Source organism: Athene cunicularia (assembly GCF_003259725.1).
Source record: "Athene cunicularia isolate RWA chromosome 23 unlocalized genomic scaffold, athCun1 chr23_part1, whole genome shotgun sequence".
In the NCBI taxonomy this organism is placed as follows: domain Eukaryota; kingdom Metazoa; phylum Chordata; class Aves; order Strigiformes; family Strigidae; genus Athene; species Athene cunicularia.
The window spans coordinates 1,057,507-1,081,108 of record NW_020799130.1 but is presented as its reverse complement, the minus strand read 5'-3'; the positions used below and the strand labels follow the sequence as shown (position 1 = coordinate 1,081,108).

The 23,602-nt window shown below is 44.1% G+C and overlaps 1 protein-coding gene across 2 annotated transcripts in view; it reads left to right on the top strand.

Moving 5' to 3' along the window:
- The window catches only part of THRAP3 (thyroid hormone receptor associated protein 3), a 28,605-nt gene extending 6,125 nt beyond the window's left edge, over positions 1 to 22,480 (top strand). Inside the window, exons 3-12 of one of the 2 annotated variants that reach the window (XM_026863367.1) lie at positions 7,320 to 7,481; positions 11,167 to 12,072; positions 13,507 to 14,247; positions 15,170 to 15,342; positions 15,783 to 15,894; positions 16,143 to 16,227; positions 18,595 to 18,779; positions 19,388 to 19,580; positions 20,172 to 20,318; positions 21,493 to 22,480. In XM_026863367.1, coding sequence (XP_026719168.1) covers positions 7,345 to 7,481; positions 11,167 to 12,072; positions 13,507 to 14,247; positions 15,170 to 15,342; positions 15,783 to 15,894; positions 16,143 to 16,227; positions 18,595 to 18,779; positions 19,388 to 19,580; positions 20,172 to 20,318; positions 21,493 to 21,714 — 2,901 coding nt within the window. In that variant the 5' untranslated portion in view covers positions 7,320 to 7,344 and the 3' untranslated portion in view covers positions 21,715 to 22,480. Of the gene's footprint in view, positions 1 to 7,319; positions 7,482 to 11,166; positions 12,073 to 13,506; positions 14,248 to 15,169; positions 15,343 to 15,782; positions 15,895 to 16,142; positions 16,228 to 18,594; positions 18,780 to 19,387; positions 19,581 to 20,168; positions 20,319 to 21,492 lie in introns of both variants that reach the window. The other variant, XM_026863365.1, reaches the window with a different exon arrangement.
- Positions 22,481 to 23,602: the final 1,122 nt, after the last annotated feature.

Below are 23,602 nucleotides of genomic sequence, written 5' to 3'. Positions count from 1 at the left end.
GTTAATGCTGCTGCACAAAAAGGATCGTACAGGTCTGTAAGGAAAAACTCAGCTTTATGTCTTGGGATGTTTTGGCTTGTCTTTCCAAATAGCTGGTAAATGTAAGGGTAAAGTAGAACAGTTTTGTGAAATCATCTTGGATGTCCTGAAAGAGGTCGTACCTACTTCTTTTTTTTATGTCCTTGTCCCATCGCCCACCCCAAATGTTTGTACTTTTGCCAAAGCTTGCAGTGATTTCAGTCAGTGGCTGTAAAAGTTCTTCACTGTTCCGAATAATTGAATTCTGAAGCTGTGGCAGCTGGTGGAAGTGTATGGCAGTAAGAGACTCTTGGCAGTGCTTTTTTTCATTGCTGTGGAGCGGAGCTGAGCTGGTCTTTTGAGTTCTGTCAGGAGACTTAAAACAGGTAAAATATTAACTTTCCTGACACTGTTTCAGAACAAAAGTTTGTCTTCTGGGCAAAGTCCATTGTGGTGGCTTCATAGAACATTTGCTCTTCCATCATTTTCACCCGAGTCATGTGATGGATTGCTGTGAGAATTTAGAAATGGAGAAGGGAAACTCGACTTCTTGAAATAGCCTCCAAATTTTAGGAAACGTGTACTTTGAAAATGAGAAGTTTCCAGGCTGTTGGTTCTCCATCTCAAACCTCCCCCCCCCTTATTTGTCAGTAGAGCTTGTATGAGTGGGGTCACAGAATCGGTCTGGATTAAAAATACTCTTGTAAACAGAACATTTGTAACCTCTGTCATGACATGGATTAAGGTTAGAATGAATAATTCATTGTATTGGCAGGATGGGAACTTTCTACACAAGCCTTTTGTTGCTAAGGTAGTAACTAGTCAAACTGCACATCTACAGAAATATCCTCAGAGACATCTATGTTAATTTTTGTTTCCGTTCCTTAGGAAGTAGAAGTGGATCCCTGCAGAAAACCGTCCACAAAAGTGACTGTTAAATTGCAATGAGGGTTGACTGTTTTCATTTGGTAGATGCCTTGAGTTGTGGGCAATTCACAGGATGGGTCCTGTTTGGGTAAGATCCTTAGAAACCAGGCTCTTGCTGCTTTTTCTTTGTACGTGGTAAAGATTCTCAACAGCTTTGTGAAGGTAAAAGTCTTGTAGTTCTTGACCAGAACTCATTCTCTGCTGCATTAGCCTTCTGGAGTCTTCCCTTTCTGAATGGCACCATTGGTAGTGTGGCAAAAGAAAAGTTAAGATCTTAAAGCAGCTCAAGAACTTTCAGAATGAAGTAGCTTGTAAAACTGTGTGCAGAACTGATCAGCTGGTCCTTCTCAAGGACTAGGCTTGAAGAGTTCAGGTGTGTGCCTTTGGGCTCGGGGCGGGGAATCTCTGATGCCAAGAAGGAGATAAAAGTACTGTGGCAATGTTCTCTGGTGAGAAATCAAATTCATTTCAGTTACTGATTGCTGTCAGACTTTCACAGCTCGAGCAAACCTTCTGCCTTTACTTTCCATAAACAGTGCAAGAAGGATTCAGAACAGTTGAGTAATGAGAGAAATAAGAGCTGTTTGCCAGCTTGAGTCTTACTCTTCAGTGGAGCTTTGGCTGTGGCTCGTTTTCAGACAAGGCTGAACTTTACACCTTTGAGTTGGTGCTTGCAGCACATGGGAATCTGCAGATTTACATTTTTTTTTTTCTCAGAAAATGTCCGTGTTTCTTACAATAAAAATCTAAAAAATTTCATAATGCTTAATAATTTGCATTGGCAATGTACTTTCAGCAGCCTGAAGAGCCGGCTGTGAGATTGATCAACTTCAGTGATTTCAGATCAGGCTTGCAGTAAGCGTAACTAATTTTAAATCTGTGTGGTACGAGTGAATTTAGCAAGCTAATTTGGAATACACGTTATTTCTGCAGACTCGGGGTGTGTTGAATTATGAGGTATGTTACACAGTGTAGTTTCAGGGCAGGTGAAGAAGCTGTCCAGTGCCTGTTTTCCAGAAGGGTAACACCTTACCAGAACTTTCAAACTCAACACGCTCAGGATGAGTCCTGATATTTTTGGATGTCGGACTGTGCTGCTTGGGAAGATCTGCTGGACAGTATAACTGGGTCTTTGGAAAAGACAAACCAGAAGCCGATTTTGAAGATTCCTGGCAGTGCTTCCAGGAGCGCGTGCCCTCCAGATGCCTGCAGTCATGCTCGTCTCTGCTGGGAGATGAGACCTGGATCAGGCAGCAGGGACCAGCTGTGTCCCTTGCAAGGTAGAGCTGGAGTCGTGGGAAGGCAGTTCAGTACGTGTAAGCAGGTCTCTGTAGCACTCTGTAAATGCTCCTACTGCCGTCCCCACTCAGGACCAGACACGTTTGACCCTGCAGTGTTTCAGAGAGCAGCACCACTGTGAGCTCTGTGAGGCTGTATGGGTGTCAGTGCTTTGGGGGCACAGCATCATGTTCCGTGGAAAAAATTAAATGGTGAAGTAAGGGAGCAGCCGCTGCTGCTTTCACAGTTTGCCTTTGCTTCATTTACAGACATCTCTTTTCTTTAAAATTGGAGTAATCCGTAGGACGTACTGTGAGGACAGATTCTTTCAGAACAGTTTTTTTTTGCTTACCAGCTGAACACATTTTATCAGTCAGTCATTAATTCTTAGAACAACTGAATGTGTATCACAGTAAGTTTACAACTGCAGCGTTAACACGGGGGAGCTGAAATGAATCCAGAATTTAGTTTGTTTAACCTTTTGAGAGCTGATAGAGCACAGCAACTTGGTTTCTATTCTAGCAGGAGTTACCTCACACATTAGGAATGAATCAACTTTAAAAATATTGACAAAGATTAAAAAAACCCTCCCAAGACAATGCTTTTGGCACACGTCACACATACCAAACTAATGTTTGGCTAGTAAGTGCTGTGGATCAAAGTGAAACACAAAGACTCTTAAACAGCTCAAAGCAAGTGAGACTTTAAAAATCTATTTTGAGACCTTCTCAGAACTTACTGAGAGTTAACTGCCACTTTTACTCGGTCAGCCAGCTCTAACCATGTGCTTTTTCATGGAAAATTATTTATTTCAGAAGAAATGCAACAGAGGAGAGCTGTGGTGAAGTTGTTTTAATTGTAGTAGTGTCTTAAAATATTTCTCGCTGTACAGAGTTCAGTGTAGATAGAGGTAGCTTACGGATGGTATGTTGAAGATAGTTTGTTCTTGAACTACAGGGTTGTCATTTAGCAGAGCGCTATCCTGAAATTACACAGTTACGGGATATACTTGTAATATCCTTATAGAATGTAGCTTTTTAAAAAAAATTTATTGTATCAGAGCCCCTCAGGATTCAGTTGGGAGCAGCACTTCGATTCTGAGAGGCAATTTAGATCATCTCCCCATGTCTTCTAGTAGTTCTTATTACCAGTTGTTTCTCACGCTTCTGTGTGTTGGTTTACTGTGCTAAATTTCGATTGTTTTGACCAACAGACTAGGAAATGTTGCTGTTTCAACATATGTATTTAGTAAATTAAAAGGGAATCGTTGGTCCTTTCACACATTCTTTCCCTGAAAAATGACCGTGAATGAGAATGAACTTTGCTTCTTCACCGGTAGCGCTTTTTGATTTTCATCCCTGGTATGATTTATTTTTTCCTAATAGAATGGGAAACATTTTTTCTGCATACTTTCTAGTGTGAAATATATTAAAATACTTAGGTGAATTAGTAGAGCATCTTTAGCATAGTGAAAGGAAGGGACGCGAACAAGTGACATGATTTTTAAAATGAAAGCCAACTTCCTGTTCTGGAAAGCACCAGCTCTCGTGGTGAAGAACAACCCACTCTCCCAGCAGCTGCTCCTGTGACGGGCCTTGTGCTGATCCTGGAGGTGCCCTGGCAGTAGCTGGAGTGTTTGGTAACTGTATATGTGATTTGGCTTCGGAGAGCAACTGAAAGGGAAGGCATTGCAAGTCAGTCCACTGGAATTTGCTTAAAATGGATACAGCAGCAGCAGACTTGATTGGTGTTTACATACCTAAACGTCTCTGGTTTTAATCAGGTGGGAAAAAAGATAAAAAGTTCTACTAATACAGTTCCTTTTGTCTTTGTGGCTCTTATCCATTAGTCACTTCTGCTGAAAAGTTTGTTGATAACTTTTATACAATACTCAGTTAATGCAAATTTTGTCTTTATAATCCTTTTCTTAATTCCCACAGCAATCTTAGTGTTTTTCCCCCTTCTTCTAGAATGTGGGCGATGAACGTTGCAGAGTGTTTCACAGATGCTGAGGTTTTGGCAGTTTGTTGTCAAAATGCCTCTTTGTTCATTTCATGTTGTGAGATGCTTTTCAGCCACTAAAATAAATCAATAACTTACACTATGTTATCTCTGGACCCTCACAACAAGTATTGATGCTCAGTTTTCTCGGAGACTCCAGGATCTCGTGCACTTGCAGAGTGTTTATTTTGTTCTCTCCCAGGGCAGCAGAGGCCGAGGACTTTTGCTTGCTTTGAGCAGACTAAGGGGTCTCAAGGCCACAGGCAGTTGTGCACTGCTGTAAACATTGAAAATGTTGAGTAGATTTTTACTGTATGGTCCTTCGTGGCTCTTGTGTATTTTGAGCTTCCTTAAGTAATGCGAGAGGAGGATATTTGATGATTTAAAGCTGAAGTGCTGGTTATGTATTAGAAATAGACAGTAATAAAAATCCAGCTCCTGGTTAAAAATGCCTGTGTTGGGTTGATCCAGTACTAAGTTTTTACTAACATCACTGCAGTTGAAGTGTCTGAGCAGAAGCACCTAAAATTGTAATTCTGGGTTTATTGCACTGCGCAGCCCTTAGACATAGCCTGGAAAGGCAAAGACAAATTGGAAATCTTTATAGGCATGCCACCTCTACCTGGAGCGGGGCTAGCTTAGTGGTGGATGATTTTGGAACACGTTTTGGAAAATACAAGTTGAGGCAAAAAAGCGGTGATTCATGTTACAGGAAGTCTCAGTGACCTGCCAGTGATGCTTCTGAAAGGATGAGGATAGCTCACCAATCCTAAATAAGAGGATAAAGAGTATAATAGCAAGTTGCCTTTTCAGCACACTGATTAAAACTAAGGTCAGATTTCCTTGCAGTGTCGCTGGCGGCCTTCGTTGTGCTAATGTGGGTGCTGTGACCTAAAGCCTCGAACGGGTTAGTTCTGTTTTTCTGACTCAGAGTGCAGGTGGACAGATCTGCAGAGATATCAGTCAAACGTGATCAAGTACGCATGAAAATCTCTCCAACTCTTGACTGAAACAAACTGCAGAATTACGGGTCTCGAGTCGATATTCTTGTTTGCTTAACACTGGGGATGTTTTCTGACAAATGAAAAATATATTCAGTTGTCATCTGGAGGCTGTGTGTCCAGACTTTTCTCTGCTTGTAGTATCATTTTTCATGCATTCTGGGTAAAATTCCAAAACATCAATAGCGCTGTATACAGATCCGCTTTGGTAAGTCAGTAAGGTAAGAAACTTTTTCAGCAACTCTAATTTTGCTGTTGAACACGCGTAGATACAAGCCAAACTGTAAATCTGCCAGTACACTGATTTATTTTTCCTTTTTCTCTCCCCAATAACTTAAAACTGTGCAATATTTTACTAACTTTGAGGGGGAGAAAATGTAATTTCTTGTAGAAATTACTGAGGAGTTCTGTTAAATGCTAAATAAATTGCTTCTGATGTTGTGAATTAAATTTATGTATTTAAGGAGAGATTCTTCTTCTCATCTTTGTCAGCTACCTCTGGAATTGCAGAGTTCAAATCTTGGTACTGAGTGCTGATGTGGAATATTCAACAATCCAAACACTTAACGCAGACTAGCACTTAGTCCCTTTCCCAGCCCACTACTGAAACCTCCGGTTTTAAGAAATGGAAATAGAAAGGAGACTGGAACTCAATGTGAGGAGGGAAGGAGCGGAGTCCCCTTGCTCCTCGCCGAGTCAGGCGCCAGAGCGTTTTCCATTTAAGCTGAAGAACTATACTGGAACCAACAGGGATTCAAGAGCTGGAGCATGTTTTGCAGCATGATCGAGTTTTAAATTGTAAGGAATTTTGTTTCTGGCTGGATCCAGCGATTAAATGGGTCACCTGTTGCTGCAGTGCGAAGCACTGTCGTGGCTGGGCAGAAGAGGCCCTCGAGCTCTCCCCAGGCTCTGCTCTGCTGCGTTTGCTTCCACGGCCCTTCGGGGAGGGAGGTCACGGGTGGAGGTCGTTGGTAGCACGAAGGGGAAAGTTCATGGAGGTCCCTGCTGGAAGCTGCAGAACTGCACGATAGGCACTTGACTCCCTTGGGTACTGGCGGGAAAATCAGCACCTTGAATTAAAATTTGTATCAACTGCCAAATGTAAACAGTATGACGCTTCCCCCTCTTGAGTTAATCGTGCTGAATATTTTTCTTTCTCTGGAGGTAAGCGATGACGAAAGTCCTGTAGAATATCTTGCTCATTGGTACAGAGTTGATGTTTACAGGGGAACAGATCAGGTAGCGTGTAACTGAAACAGTGATCTGGTCAAACTGTATTCCCTGAAACATCTGCTAGGGGAGTCTAACATTTACCTGGATACGTGCCTGAAAATAACCCAGGTAATTTGTAATTATAGATACTTCCAGTCATTTAATGCTACATCGTAATCTCTTCTGTCTCTGAATATTTGGAAGGACGTCTGAATTATTTTGGCTGCAACAGAACTCCTCCCTGGATGATACACACTTTAACTGATCACAGCAACTGCATAAACTGCACACGCAGACAGGACACGTACGTCCAGGATTGAACCCAAGAGTTCATGGCAGATCTGTGCAAATAGGGTTACAGTCATGTATCCTGGATTATCATTTTTGCTTGTGATTCCTTCTGAAAATACAGAGAAGAGTTTAGGGAGTGGATTTTATTTATTTTTTTTTAATATGGTAAGCCTTTTTATTTCTTCATTGTTCTTTAAGGCAGTGGCAGCTGGCTGTATTGATAGTGGTGTGACTGGAATGGACTGGCTTGTCTCTTCAAAGGTATTCTGGCTTAAGCTGGCAGTGCAGCCTCTGCCTGTTCCTGGATTTTGCGTTAACTTGCTGCTTTCACCTGTAACACATTTGTAATTACTCCGAGGTGAAAGCCTTTTATTCTTTTTTTCAGATTTCCTCCTTAGGCTGAAATAAACCTTCTACTCTGAGCCCAGCACCATTCATCAGTTATTAGGTGGCCACTTCAAACATTCGTATTTCCAGTCTTAGCAAGCTTCACGTCACTGTAGTTTGTCAGGCTGCCAGATGTTGCCCGTTCTCCCAGATCTGCCGCATGACTTCGGTTTTCAAACACTTTTATTTCCCTGTTTCCTTCAGGTACAGCTGACAGGTGCTTGCAAAGATGTCTAAAACTAACAAATCAAAATCTGGATCTCGTTCCTCCCGTTCGAGGTCTGGATCAAGATCACGCTCACGTTCCTTCTCCAAATCTCGCTCCCGTTCTCGTTCTGTCTCCCGGTCAAGAAAACGCAGGCTTAGGTAAGTGCATGCAGCTCTGAAGCCAAAGGGTGGGTAACTGTTTTTCCTCTCTGTCCTGGTCAGATGGTTTGTCACTTAATTCTTTTCCGGGGAAGGACTTTGATTAGATTCTAGGGCAGATAGTGTCCTGTGTCTTAGGCTGTTTCCTGCCAACCTGTACTGCTCTGAAGGGTTTTCAATGAGCTAGGAGAATAAATTGTGGCTGTTTATCAGCGTTGTCAGGATACTTCTTTCGAGCGCTTAATGTGGTCTCTAGCTTGTTTTTGGTGAAGAATAATTTTACTTTTCCATGCAGATCTTTTCCTCCTAGTATGAATAGTAACAGATACTCTAACGTACAGTTAAATCAGAAGGTGTTTTTGTTAGTATAGCTCATTTTGTCAGGGATACAGTCCACAGTGGAGTTGTTACAGCCTTTTTAGACTAGAGACTAGACTTAGAGAGGACTTCTGTACTTTGTTCTTCCTCAAAGGTATTAATAGAAGCCTGTGCCAAAATGCATGTGGGTTTTTTCCCCATGTTCTTCTGCAGTTCTTCATTGCTGCTGTATGTAATGGGATAGCCCGTTGTCCTTTTCCTGGTGCTCAGCACCGCCAGTCTCTGAGATCCAGTTCCCTGTATTGAAAGTAGTCATGGTTAATGATGACTGAAACCACCAGAGCAGGACAAAGTGCAGAAATTCAAAGCTTTTTATCCTGACCTGAGATTATTTTAAGATTTGGAATGTTTTTGATTAGACTTTTGCTTTACTGCTGTCAGTGAAAGAGTTTAAGTGCGTGTTCCGTAGTCAGAGTGGAGGAGTTGAGAAGGTCCACAGCAATACGTGCTCCTTTTTTTTTTTTTTTTTAAACATCTTTGGTGGTGTTTTTTAAGCTTTTAATGTAATTGACCCCAGAGTTGAGAGGCCTTTGCAGACGTTACATGTTTTCCCTCTCTTTCTAAAACTGAATTGAGACAAGTCTTATTGTCAGGTTAAGATACTGCTGTGAAAGGTAGGGGCAGTTTTTGTTGTTGTTTCCCTGCCCCTCCCCTCAACTTACAGGAGTCAGTTAACAGCAACGATCAGTCGGAACGGATAAACCGGGTAAAGGTAATTTCACTGCAGTTAATTTTGAGAAATGGTTGGTGTGCATAATAGTTGTTCTTACCTCCCTGAATTGCTTCCGATCAGGCCAGTTAAAGGCTCACGTCTCCCCTGGATATCAGGATATCTGTGTTTTCCTTTTCTTTTGGCTAAGCCTTTTGTATCTGGCAAAGGGCGTTCCAGTTGGACTTGGTATAATGATGTTCAGCTGTTTTTTCAGTAATCTTAAATTAATAGCACGTATTCTGAAAATCATTAGACTGTAAACACATGCAACTGTTAACAATTAAAGAGAACTTTTTTCAAATGCAGAGACTCTAATAAATGTACAGTTGGAGAGAGAAGGACATGACAAAACTAAATTAGAGGTGGAGACTTGAGTCAAACTGAGTTTTTTGCAGAAGGAAGCTGGAATGCTGGAAGATACGTGGTCATTTGGGACTATCTGCCTAGCTGTGAAGGGACTTTGACAGTTGAAAACAAAGGCACCCTGTGCAAACATGATCATTTCCTCCATGCTGCTGCTGAATCTGCTTGTGCTTTGTAAATAATTCCTGTTTAAAAAAAAAAAAAGAATCAAATGGAGGGGGTTAGCACAGACAAGTCATCTTGTATGGCGTTAGGATATTCTCTGAGGTAGGTCTTGTGGTATCGTGACATAAAAGTCCATTACTTCAGCATACGCCACAAAAATTTACTCTGCATTTGGTAGGTTTACTGCTTGTTTGAAGTTGTATTGCCATGTTGGGAGTCTGCCTAATATTTATTGCTTTATTTTTCATTTTCACCTGATTGTAAAGTGGTGGGTGCTTTAGCACTGGAGCGCTGTGTAGTAGCTGACCAGCTACAGGGGCTGGCAGAGCTGGGAGAGTTATTATTTGTGGTGTTTCTTTTGCATATTTTTCACTGTATTTTTCTAAAAAGATTTCTTATAAATAATCTCCGCAACTTTTGGAGTGAAATCTTCCTGCTGCAAGCCTCTCTAAAATGATCGAACAGATTTTGGAAGTGGTGTACAACAGGTCCCTTTGCTGGTAATTGATCACAAATGCAGCAGCTGTTTGGAAATGGGAGCGTATGTGTTCTTCGTGCTTTTGACGAGGGCTTGTTGGAATTGGTTCTTGCCGTCTGCATCTGTGCTTTTCCTTGTCGTCGTTGTTCAAATGACTAAGTGTCTCTCATACGTAGCTTAGGGTTTTTTTTGGTTGTTTGAAGTAAAAGGATGAAGCATATGTTAAAATTATCATGAAACTGTTTGCTGGCAATGACTGTAGTATGAATAACCGGTTTCTTACTAAACTGTAACGTATTTGGTAGGTGGAAGAAATAAAAACAGAACTCAAGTTGGTCTCTGGCTGCACGCGTGTGTGCTAATGGTGTAGGAATTGTGAGGGCAGTGTTGTGTTCCCTGGCAGTGGGGAGGGCTGGGCAGTGAGTGCAGAGGGGGCAGCAGCGAGCTGTGCTTTGCCCAGCTGTGAAAGTACAGGTCTGCTGGGCTGTGAGCCGTGAGTGTTTTACAGCCTGATTTCTCTTCAGGTGAGAAGGGACTGTGGAAATGGTTTCTCAGTTAATATTATTTACTAAAATTCCATTTGGAAGAACCGCTTTTCTGTTTAAACTTACTAGTTTGGACACTTTCTCTATTTTACTAAATTCAAATTTGCTACAATTCAGATTTTTCAATGGAAGTTTGTTTTGCCAGCAGCTGTGAAGTACTTACTGCAAAGCTGGCCTTTAATCCTGGGTTACAGTGGGGCTTTTAAACACTTGCCCATCTGCAGCTCCAAAACTTTAGCGGAAGAGACTACTGGAACAATTAGCTCTTAATGTTTTGCCACTTAAGTCAGCGTTCTTACAGGCTTTGTGCGTGTCCTGGTTTCAGCTCTGCTCGGGAGGCGAGCAGAGGGACACTGAGCAGGGCCATCTTGCGGCACCAGGCTGGAGAGCCAGCGCTTCCCTCTGCTTCCCCCCCTTGTGCGGAGCCTCAGCTTCTGAGCTGTGGCAAGGGCTGCACCTTTGGAAACTTAAAACTAGAGAGCAGTGTGCCGTTTGCTCCAGTACTGCTGCTCTTGTGTTGAGGAGTAGCAGTTTGTTTAACTCGGCTGGTGAAGACGTGGGGTTTCATCTTGATTATCAGGATTTCAAAAGCACAATGAGAACTTGGGACACAAGAGAAAGATTTTTTTGGATCCGATCCAGTAACAGTAGCATGACGTGCGTAAAGAATCTCTTTGTGGAAGAGATCTAAGATGAGGTATAACCTTGACCTTGAGCTGTGAAGGACTGCAAGTTTGAGATATTTTGTCACTTTTTCTGAAGCTGGATAGCAGCCATGTTCATCCTAGAAAAATGAAGAGCAACGTGTACTCATGGTTTCTGCAATGATCCTGAAGTCAAATATTTGTTTGGCAGTATCACAGATATTTCCACTGCAGTTTATTGAGGGCAAAGTGTAATGCCTCAATTGGATGAGGGTAAACGAAAGAAATTACGTTTAAAGGCTTAGAAATAGGTTTTTCAAAATCTTTTTTATAAGGCTTCAAATAAAAAGTTGTGACAGAAGAATAAACTTGAAAATACTTATTTTTTTTCTTTTATCAGTTCTAGGTCCCGTTCAAGATCTTATTCTCCATCTCATAACAGAGAGAGGAACCATCCGAGAGTGTATCAGAACCGGGATTTCAGAGGTCATAATAGAGGATACAGGAGACCGTATTATTTTCGTGGCCGAAATCGAGGGTTTTATCCATGGGGCCAGTATAACCGAGGAGGATATGGGAATTACAGGTCAAACTGGCAAAATTATCGCCAAGCGTACAGCCCTCGTAGAGGGAGGTCACGCTCTCGTTCACCCAAGAGAAGGTCTCCTTCACCAAGGTCTAGAAGTCATTCTAGAAATTCTGATAAGTCATCTTCCGATCGGTCAAGGAGGTCTTCCTCTTCCCGGTCTTCCTCAAATCACAGCCGAGTTGAGTCATCCAAGCGTAAATCCGGAAAGGAGAAAAAGTCATCTTCCAAGGATGCCCGGGCATCTCAGCCTGCGGGAGATAATCAAGGTGATGAGGCTAAGGAGCAGCCGTTTTCAGGAGCAGTGGCTCAAGATGTCAAGGCATCTGAGGGATCAAAACCGTGGCAAGATATGACCACCTATGGCACCAGTTCAGCGTCGAGAGCTTCTGTGTCTGAGCTTAGCCCAAGGGAACGCAGCCCTGCGTTAAAAAGCCCTCTCCAATCTGTTGTGGTGAGGCGTCGTTCTCCTCGGCCGAGTCCGTTGCAGAAGTCGAGCCCTCCGCTGTCCACCCCACCGCAGATGGGCTCCGCTTTGCAGGGCGGCGGCACCTCCTTTCAGGCAGGCTCTCATCAGAGCCCCTTTGAGCATGGCTCAGCGGGTTTGAGCCCAACAAGGAAGAGCCCGGTGTGCAAAAGTCCAACACCAATCAGTTCGATTTACAGTACGTCTCAGAAGGAGGAAACCACAGCTCCCGGAGGAGGAGCCTTCTCCAAAAGGCAAGTGATGCGTCCCGTGGCGCTGCGCTGGGTTCTGGCGGGCGGCTCGCCCCTCTGGGCGCTCCCCAGGAGCACTGCGAGGCCCCCGGGGGGCTGCGGGCGGCCAGCTCCTTGGGCCTGGTGCTGCCTCTAATTACAGAACGAAATACCGACCTGGCCCCGTGTTGTAGAAAGTTGGAGTTTGTTTTCTGACTTGGAGAGTTCTAAAGATTGTGTAGGTCCCCTCCAAAAATGTTCCTAGCTCCTGAAGGCTTGAAGGTGTGCCCGATGAGATTGTCTGGCAGCCTGACAGTGCAGACTGGAAGCTTGCGTTTCTCAGTTCTTTACTTTTCAGTTAAAGGCATATTTTTAGTGTTGCATTCTTGAACTGCATTAGATACTATAAACTAGCAGAATTTAATAAAAATCTTGCTGCATGTCCTGCTGCAGGCAGGCTAAGGCAGGTGTAGCTGCAGTGCTTGTGCATGTGGTTAATCTGAGAAACTAAAGCACCGAGATCATCGCTGAAGTTAAGACACTTCCATACCGAAGGCATCAGCTTCCCATGTTTCTGTTTGCTTGGTCAGCCCACTGCAGATTCGTGCGTGAAGGTGCCACTTTCTTTTAAAAGACACGGTAGCATTCACGAGTGCTTTTAAATCTTTTCTGCATTATTTTTAAAGTTGTTTTTGAACTGATTCTATATCAAGGATGTCTGAAATTTAAAAAACAAACAAACAAACACCACCACCCCCCCCCCAAAAAAAAAAGCTGTAACTCTTATTTGGGCTTTCCAAAGGCACTGAACTAATGTCCTTGGGCTTTACTGCTGTTTCCTCAAAGCCAGGGGTTTGCTTATTGAATGCTTTAAAACATAGTTTTGATGCTTTAAACTAGCTAAATTGTTCTCACTATAGAAGTGTTTTGTCTTCTCCCAGCAAAATAAATATTCTCCTCTGTTAACCTTTTTGCTTTTATTTGTATTTACAGTCTGTCATGAAATATTTAGCTTACCTATGAAACTTGCAGCCAAAATTTGAAGTAGCTTTTGAGGCTTTTATTTCCAGTGTTGTTTAAAGCAGAACAGCCCAGTTTGAAAGTTTTGATGTGTTGTTCTCCTGAACCAGGTTTGTAAGTAAATAAACCGATTGGGTAAGATGTTACTATTTTCCTTGAAATGAATCTGTGGGTAAGCTGTTTTTAGTTGTTCTTAAGCCTCATTTCATCAGTTCTGCATATCCATTTTCTTTTTACATTTGATGAATTTATTGAGAACTAAAAGTCTTAAATCCAGGCTGAGTAATCTGCTTTACATTTTAACTATTTTAGGGCCTAGAGACAGCTTTCTGTACATGCATAGCTTGGTGTTCTCTGAAATTTGACTGCTTTCAACTGAAGTATTAACCTCTTTGATGTTTAATAAGAGAACTACTGTAATGTCTGTTTTATGAACAGGTATCTGGAAGAGCAGAAGACTGAGAATGGGAAAGACAAAGAACAGAAAGTAACAAATGTTGAAAAAGAAAAATCAAAAGAGAAAGGGAATTTCTCTGAGTTGGGATCAACAGACGGAAAGGCAAAATCTGACTCCTACGCATCCAAAGCCGACTCCGAGAAGGGATATCGCGGCAGCCAGTCGCCCAAGCGCTACAAATTCCGGGATGACTTTGACAAGCTAAAGGTCCCGGAGTTCCACAAGGAAGGTCATTATGGCAAAGAGGAAACAGATGAGCAGGAAAAGAAAGATAAGGCAAAGGGCCGAAAAGATTCGGAATTTGATGATGAGCCCAAATTTATGTCTAAAGTCGTAGCAACTTCAAGTAAAAGTCAAGAAGAGGATAGGCCAGGAAAATGGGAAGGAGTGGTGTTCTTGCCGCCTGGAAAAGAGAAGCAGAGAAAACCTGATGAAATGGAGGAGGAAAGCTATTCTGAAAGGTCAAAAAAAGAAGAGAGGCCAGCGTCCAAGAGAGCTGAGCCAGGTCACAGGGGGTTTGTTCCTGAAAAGAATTTTAGAGTGACCACTTACAAATCGAGCCAGGAAAAAAGTTCTTCCCCCCCACCGAGGAAGACTTCTGAGGTGAAGGAGAAACCAGGCACCAAAGTAGAGGGGCTAGCTCCTGGCAAATCCTCCTTTTCCATTACCCGTGAGGCCCAGGTCAATATTCGAATGGATTCCTTTGATGAAGATCTTGCACGGTAAGTATTTGCTATTTTTTGAGAAGTCTAGATAGTGAATTTTTCCTGTTTCTCTTTCTGAGATCCTCATACACTTGCCAAGTGTAAGGAAGGCTAAATAATTTGCATCACAGTTTGCATTTTATGGAGACAGAGATTAATTTTTTTCTGGGATTGTAATACTTGTGTGACCTTTTTTTTTTTTTTTATTGTGGTGAGAGGTTAGAGGGGTTACCAGATTGTGGATGGTGAAAGTATACTGTGAAGGTTAAACAACTCTTCCTAAGGTTTCCTACAAGTAGGTGTAAGATCAGTTCAGAATGTAAATGTTTCTGCATCAGGCTCCACGCTACACCAGGCTCTGGAAAGGGAGAGGTACTCAGTGGCTTCTTGCTGCTAGAAGCTTAGTGGTACAGTGAAATTACAGCACAGCTTAAATGACACTTGGTTCTCTGGAGTGTGTTTAACTACTCTTTTTCTCAGCGTAGCATTACTGAAACTCTTGGATGCTCTGAGAGCCACCTCAGCATTGCTTTAAGAAATCTTAAGACAATAAAAAGTTATTCCAGAAAATACATTTGTACAGCAGTAGCCAGTAAGTGTTGATACGCTCTGCGGGGTGTTAGAGGTAATCTAGAACTTAGGAACAGCAGCAAAAGATCACAGCCAACTAGTGGTGTGTCTCACAGGATGTCAGGGTTTAATACCCGCAGAGCCCTCCACATAGAGAATAACAAGTGACCTGAGTTGTTAGAGTAACCTAGATCAGTGTCTTTTAGAGATTTTGAAGCAAGTGTCCTGCTTGTGCCATTGAATGTTCTTCGGTGCCTTCATAATACTACATTAAAAATGCAGCCAGCTTCCAACTTGTGAAACAGAAGTCATCCTAAACTACTTCCCTTTACCCTGTTTTTCTATTTCATGTGGTCTGTTCTTCTTCTAGCCCAAGTGGCATACTGGCTCAGGAACGCAAGCTGTGTCGTGACCTTGTGCACAGCAACAAAAAAGAGCAAGAATTCCGTTCGATTTTCCATCACATTCAGTCTGCTCAGTCTCAGCGAAGCCCTTCTGAACTGTTTGCTCAACACATAGTGACTATAGTCCATCACGTAAGAGGTAGGTCAGAAGTCCGTGTATGCTCAGATGAAGGTTCACTCCTCCCTTGCCCAGTGAAGTAGGTTTCATGCACTCTAGTTAATGCCCAGAGAGTTATTTTCCAGCAGATATTCCAGAGATGGGAAGAGCAGCCCCGTCGTGAGTCGTTTTCATTTAGATAAATAACTTCTCTTCTGGAAAGGCAGAAGAGGCACTCTTGTTTTTACCTGAGCAGTGTTCGGAGAGACTGTGACTTAGAATTTGTGTACCCTAGTGAATTTGTGACTCACTTGAATAAATTGTTGATTTCAAGAGTGAAACTGGAGTTTGTCAGCAGCATTAGTCAGAGCTCCTCCCCAGGGTCCTTCACGTGTGTCTGAATTTGACCAGCACTCATGTGCTTTGGCTTTTTGCAAAAACGACATTAATATTTTGCACTGTTTCCTTAAAACCCCCAACAGAGCATCACTTTGGGTCTTCAGGAATGACACTGAATGAACGCTTTACCAAATATCTAAAGAAAGGAATGGAACAAGATGCAGCTAAAAACAAAAAGAGCCCTGAAATCCACAGGTTGGTGCCATTAGACACTGTCTTAACTCTTCAGGGGTATTTCAGATATTCTTGTCTTAAACTCTGGAATAATTCAAGTATATAACTAGCTTCTGGGGGGAAAAAAAAAAAAAAAAAAGGAAAAATATGGAGAGTTTTAAGTACCTTTGGAAATACTGGTCTGCTTTACATGACATTTAAATGACATTTGATCTAAAACCTTCAGATTCTTCTTACAAGCAAGATTATATCTGTGTACTTTCTTTTAGGAGGATAGATATATCTCCCAGTACTTTTAGAAAACATGGATTCTCTCAAGAGGAAACGAAAAGTTCCAGGGATCCTGGCTTCAAGGTGAACTGTTACTCTGACTAGTTTAATTCAACAAAATGAGTGCATTGGGCATGAACTTAACAGTGATGTTTTTGTTTAAATTACTCTCTACTTAAGTTTGTGTTTTTCTTTTAAGGATGGGCATAATTCTAAAAATGAACTACAAAGGGTTAATTTTTATTAAAAATGTATCAACAACCTTTGTGAAGTGGTTAGACTATGGTAAATGACCCCAAAGTCAATTGAGGTGAGCTTGAGAAAAAAGAGAGGATTTTTGGAACAAGTGCCCATGATGAGAGAAGAGACTTTTTGTGATATTTTTCTGCTTGTAAGTATTATTAAATCAATTGTATACATGCGATATTTCCAACCATGTTTTCAAAAAGACATGCATGTCAAAAAGAGGAAAGTAAAACTAAATACTTATCTAAACCAAATACACTATTAAGCAGATGATAAATTTTGTTCTAACAACTTACTTGTACCATTTCTTGTTGATTGCTGTTACTTTAACATTCAGCACCTGTTTTAGTAGATCCAGACCATTTGGAATTTTAGTGTATTAGCTTTTCTGAGTAGATGAATGTTAAGCCATTGCGCTCACTGTAAACAATCATAAAAACGGCTTAACGTAAAATGTTTGGGATTTTAACCTTTGTTTATTCACCTTCATACATATTTACGTTGAACGTTGAAGAGATTTTAAACAGTCCTGCTGAAACCTTACTTGTTTCATATTTGTTTTCGATTTTTTCCAAACACACTTATGGCTTGACATGGACGATGGTGAGATGGATTTGATGGGCCTGAACTCTGAGCATCAGCTTGGCAGAGTGTGTTATAAACGTGGTTTCCAAACAGCTCGCCAGCCTTCCGTGAAACAGACGTGCCCTCACAAACCCAAATAGGTGTTTGCTGTACCACATAAGGGAGCTGCTGCTGATTTTGTCACTTATCTGTCATCCATCGTGTTGGGAGCAGTTTTATTCTCAGAGTAGAAATTAAAGCTCTTTGCCTGGGGAAAGTAGAAGAGCAAAATACCAAAACAAAACGCCTGCTCTCACTCCTGCGTTATTTGACATAATTATTTAAACAAAAAAGTGTTTAGAAACTCATGTAAGTAAAAAATTTAATAGCTAGAGAATTACTAATCCTTTTGTATTTAATTCAAGACGATTAATATGATGTATGTTGCGTATCAAGTCATACAGTTCCCGAGATTAGTGTTGTGTAAATGCAGTAGCAGTCGCTGCGCGCAGCCGTGGAGGCTGCGAGTTGTTGCTAGCACCATCGTGTACAGCCTGCCCGCAGACCTGCTGCTACTCGGGTCAGTGTTTGTCAGAGCCACAGCCACTGTCAGTTTGCTGCTCCTGTGTGTGCAGTCAGCAGAATCTCATCCAGGTACCACTGCTCTTAAAGTATACGCAGGTAACGCAGCTTCTCGTTTTCCAAAGAAACTGTCTTTATCCATTATTTCAGTAGAACTCAAAGCAAGCATTGCCAGATTTTTTTAAAAATTAGCAATGTAAAAGGGAAAGAAAAAAAAATAATCTAGTTGTTGAGTGTTTTTCCTGCAGCCGGTTGGTTTTTTGCTTTGTGAAGCACCGGGGTCAGCTTGCACCAGGCTTGCTGGGATTGTGTGGAGAAACGCACCCTCCATCTGTGGTGACTTCCCAGCGGCGGGGGAAGGAGTGCCGCCACGGGGACGTCTGCCTCGCAGTAAATCTTCTTGACAGACGTATTAAAGGCTCCGTACCACTGGGATTGTTGTGGCGTTCTCCCAGATGCGCTTGGTTGCTGCATTTCAGCGGCCTCCATCTCGTACCACTTTGATCAGTAATCGCTGTCTTGGGCATCGCCAAGCAGCAGTCAGCTTTTGCTTCTCCTTAAGTCCTGTTTCCAGACCTGGCGATTCAGATTCCTTCCACCCTGCTAGGTGATGTCTGTCAGCAGGACAGCGAGCATGCTGCTGTTCAGTAACAAACGTCCAGGGGCTGTTAGGCGTTTTTGACGTGCTGTAGTTGTGATCCACAATCAGTTGGATTGGATTTCCGAGTCGCTCTCATCTCTCACTGGCTGTGGTGTACAGTGTGTCAGCTTCTGTGTTTCTCCCTCCCCTATTACCAGGCTGTTTATCCTAATACTGTTTAAAAGCAGAGAATAAAAGTTATAAAGCAGTGATCTTAAAAAGCAGTAGGAAAATTGAACTCTGACAAATAAAAACTTTTAAAATAGTGTATTAGTTTACATCTTAAAACGTATTGTTGATTAGTATTCAGATAAATTCCTGTTCTCCAGAAGTCTGTGTAGTCAATAGCAAAGTAATGGTGCTGAGCTAGTGAACTGTCAACCTTGGTGTTAAACTCTCCCTCTTCCCTGCGTTTGTAGGCTGAAGGGAAATATAAGGACGACCCTGTTGACCTGCGCCTTGATATTGAACGCCGTAAAAAACATAAGGAAAGAGATCTTAAACGGGATAAATCCAGAGAATCAGTGGACTCGAGAGATTCAAGTCACTCAAGGGAAAGATCAACTGAGAAAACGGAGAAAAGTCACAAAGGCTCAAAGAAAAAGTATGTAGGAATCCTAATAGCCGTTTCCTTCCGCCTTTCATATTTCTGCTGTTAAGGTTGGAGACGCCATCGTGTGCCTCTAGGTGTGCACCTTTTGACATAAACTCCTGCAGTGGCCTGAATTATTCCTCTGCCTGCCATCTTGATATCACTGTATCTATCTGAAACACTAAATAACTGTTAAAGGTAAATGGGAAGGCTCCATGTGTCAGAACGGGTGAGTCACTTTTCCTTGTTCCTGTTGTGTTATAGAGGATAGCCAGGTTTAAATGACTCTGCTTGAATGTTAATTTAATCCTTTTCTATTGGCTTAGCTTTCCATTTGACTAAAACTGCAGATGCATGCTTATCTCGTAGTCGATGGTGTAAACACCGTAGAAGCAGCAAGTTCTTTCTGGAGAAGACTTGGGATTCGTGTTAGGGCTGCGTGTTGTAGCTGATCCCGAGCTCTTCCTTTTCGCAGTAGGAAGGGGAGAGCCTTGCACTGACAGGGAGCGATAAAGAAACGGTTCTGTAGCAAACAAGTCACAACAGAGTTACTGACCCTGTTGGTGGCCTCCTCGCCTCCGTTTCCTATCCCTCACCTCCATTTCCTATCGCTGAAACAGGAAACACCGACGGGTCCGTGAGAGATCCAGATCCAGTTCGTCATCTTCGCGCTCCTCTCATTCAGTCAAAGCGGAGGAATATCCCGAGGAGACTGAGGAGAGGGAGGAAAGCACCACAGGCTTTGACAAGTCCCGGCTTGGGACTAAAGAGTTCGCTGGTCCAAATGAGAGAGGAAGAGCTCGAGGGACCTTTGTAAGTGTCCTCCACCCCCTCCCAAGTATCGGTTCCCAAAGCGCCCGGGAGCGGCCGCCGGGCCGTGCTCCTCCGCAGTTAAACGTACCCAGAGGAGAGACCCACAGGCGCTGTCTGGTGGTGGATGATGAGCCACAGTATGATTTCTGCAGGTGTGGAGCACAGACCAGGGTGCTGAGAATATAGTCTGGGCAGTTGAACTCAAGATGTACAGAGCAGGATCGAGCCTGGAAGCTTTTGTGCATTAGTAATTGCTGAGCAACGTCGCGGGGTCGGGCTGCGCCGTGACTCGCCGCGCTCTGCCCGCAGCTCTGGCGCCCTAGTGTGCATTGTCTGTGTCGGGTGCTTTCTCTTGGGTGCTCTGGAAATGCCTCTACGTGATCTTAAAACAACTTTGTAGAAACTGTGCGATCAGATGAGCCAGAAAACCCCACGATGTACTGAGCTCTAATGCGGGGTTAAAGGCGCTTTGGGTGGTTAGCGAGGTGATGTTGTGTCTCTTGGTAGCCCGGGGAGCTGTCTGCGGGTGGGAGGGCACTGCCACTGCAACCACTTCATTTTTTTTTTTCTTGTGTTTCGCTGTTGCAGCAGTTCAGAGCAAGAGGGAGAGGATGGGGCAGAGGCAACTTTTCAGGCAACAATAACAGCAACAGCGGCGGCAACAACGACTTCCAGAAGCGGAACAGAGAGGAGGAGTGGGATCCAGAGTACACACCTAAGAGCAAGAAGTACTACTTGGTATGTGTCTGAAGTACCGAAACGTGTATGTACGCTCCAGGTATATCTGCTCTTAAATGCTTTAGAGGTGAGAGCACCAGCTGTCGTTAAACCACAGTCCACCAGGTTAAGGCTTCACGTGACACTTCTTCACAAGCAGCTCCTGGCTCTTGGCTCGAGAGGACTCGTTTCTGTTCACTGTGCAGTGGTTTGCCATTAAGTGAAATCCTGCAGGCCAGTTAAAGAGCACGTGTTTCCCAGTGGTGTGGCCAACGCAGCTCGGATCTGTTAGTCTGTTGCAGGTGGCTTCTGTTTCTTGGTTCTTTATCCCCAGAAAGCCTCCAGCTTCCTGGGTGGGTCAGTACTGTTCCTTTTTCTGTGGCGATGGCAGTCTGCCACACTACTGGGCACTGGTCTGGGAGAATCCTGTCCGACCTCTGAGAAAGGGGTAGTTCTAAACAGGCACTAACTCATTTTTTCTCTTCCTGAGTTGGAGTACTCGAGGTCCCTAATCTTGTCATTAAATAATACCGGATTGCAGTCTTGGACCTCAAACAAGCCTTGATTTTTTTTTATTTTTTTTTTTTTACTGCATTTTTCTCTGATGTCATTGAAGGCAGAATTGTCCTTTTTTTGGGGGTGTCCAGTCTGTGCTGCACTTTACATACAGAAATGGATCAGTTTGAGCCTGGTGGCGTAGTCCGTGTCACTTTGTACCACCTGCATCCGCTTTAGCGAAGCGTTCTGAAGGCGGCGCGTTGCTAAACCCCGGAGTACCAGCAGTAAGGATTGAAGCTGCCGAAGTGGTTTGCCTGGCAAGGAAATAAAGGGGAAATGTGTAGAATATCTAAATTGTGGAGTTGTCTAGGCCGGGAGTACCACGGCATCTGTCCCCTGCCCCCCCTGAAGGTTCCGTAGGGAGCTCCCGTCAGCGAGGGCAGCTCTCCACGGGCAGCGATTGTGTCCCTGCCCTCCTTGCCTGTTTTTCTTCCCCAAACCCAGGCAGCTTTTCTCTCCAGCTGGCAGTGTTCACCACGGCACAGCACGGCCGCCGGGTTCGTGCTGCCCCGGGCGCGTGCTGCGAGGGTTTCCCCGCTCTTGCCTCGCGGGCAGTCGCTGCGTGCGGCGCCGGTGTCGCTGTGTGAGGCGCGGGCAGTCGCTGCGTGAGCTGATGTTGCTGCTTCCTCCCGCACAGCACGACGACCGGGAGGGCGAAGGCGCTGACAAGTGGGTGAACAGAGGCCGCGGCCGGGGCGCTTTCCCCCGAGGAAGAGGTCGCTTCATGTTCCGAAAGTCGAGCACCAGCCCCAAGTGGGCTCATGACAAATTCAGCGGAGAAGAAGGGGAAATCGAGGATGACGAGAGCGGCACAGAGAACAGAGAGGAGAAGGACGCCTTGCAGACGACGGCCGAGTAGCCGCAGCGCCCGCGGGTTGGCGAGAGCCCTGGCAGGAGGGAAGGGGCTCGGCACGACGCTGGGGCTGGGCGTTGTCAGGACGATCCTCAAGTGCTGAGCAGAGCCCTGGAGAGGAGCTCTGAAACTACCCCGAAGTTAACTGCGTTTCCAGAGTCAGCCTCCCTAAGTGTGGACTAGAACTGATCAATCATTTACGCTTGGATCCACTCGTGGAGTCTATCTGCCCAAAGACTTCCCCTCTGGACTGCCTAAGGTCAAGTACAGGGTGAGATCCTCGATTTTCTCTCGTCCGTGACCTTACTGAACGGTCGGTTAATCTTTTGGTAACAGGCTTTGAAGACAATGTGGATTTTGGTTTGTGCCCATCTTAACCCAGTAGTCTTGGCATTTTTGTTTCTCTTTTATAATTTGAAATAGTAAAGGTCGGGATTAACTCGCCACTTCAAATTTTTCTCCCCTGTTGTGTATTCAATTTTTTTTAAATTCATACTCTTCTTATTTTAGGCCTTTACGTATGTAGTAACATCAACTAAATGATAATTTTGGAAACTATTTTTGGTTCTTATAAATAAGAAAACAATGAAGCATGTGAATAAACATCTAAATGTTAACTTGTTGGGACCAAACTGCTATGATTTTTTTAAAAAAAAAACAAAAAACAAAACACCTTTTTTTTTATGTAACAGTTGAGTTTAGGGCCTTTTAAAAATGATTGTTTTCCTTTTATGTTGAAAGTTAACAGAATTAGCATGGTTTAAAGAAAAAAGAAAAAAAAAAAAAAAAAAAAAAAAACCAAACTGCTTGTAGGCATTTTGTGTATCCTCTTTGCAGCTGGTCGTGAACTCGAGTGCTCTTTCCAAGGTAACATAGTTTTCTAAGAAACTTCAGAATTCTACTAGGTTAAAAATATAAAAGGATATGAGAATTTTTCAATATTTTTTATTAATCTTTTTATAAAAACAAAAAGGCAAAATCCCTCCTGTGCTGGTTAGGGACGGCCGTTATGATCGTATTTCTTTTTATCTTAAAAATATTCTGAAGAAGTTTGCGGACAGTTCCCTGGCTGAGTCAGCGAGCCTTCGTAGCCGGAGAGGCATGTGCTGCAAAGACACCGCTCTCCCTCTCTGCCTTCCCCTCCCCAGGATTGCTGTGCTGTTTCCCCACACACACCGACTAGAGTTTGGTTTGTTTTGACTTGAACAGTTCCTGTTTAGCAAAGCCCTGAAGTTTGTTTATGCAAATAAAATACAATAAAAGAAGTAGTAGGTGTAACTCCGCTTTGTTTTGTGTCCTGAGTCAGGGGGCTCCTGTTTCAGACGTTCGTGAGGCCCGAAGAGCCGAGCGGCCGCGGGAGCCTGGTGGGCAAAGTGGCTTTAAAAGGAGCTGGCCCGGGCCGGGAGCGCCCGGGAAGGACGAGGCTCAGCCCGGGGCTGCCCGCAGCGACTCCCGGGCCGAGCGCGGGAGGTTCCGTTCTCGCCCGCTCTCCAGGTGGGACCGTGGCGCTCGGCACCGAGGGGACGCGACGTGATGCTCGTGTGTGGCCTCTGGCAGCCCAGGGGCAGGGTCGGGCTCGCACGGGGGTTTCCTGGAGCCGGGCAGCACCGGGGTGTTTGTTTTACCCTTGGCCTAACGCGCTCTCCGCCCTCCAAAAGCGCCCGAGTGCCGGGTTCTAAGCCCCTTCGCGTTAGCGGCAGCGGCGGGTGGGGGGTGACAGCCCCAGCCCTGCTGCCCCTGGGGTTTGTGTCGCCCGTGAGCCGGCTCCGTCGTGCTCAAACACCAAAGCGCTGGCGCAGGGCGCGGCTCCAGGCCGCCCGGGCCCGGAACTGCTTTTCCCTCGCTCCTGCCTGACGCCCGCGGGTGGACGCGGGACCGGGCTGGCGCAGGGGGC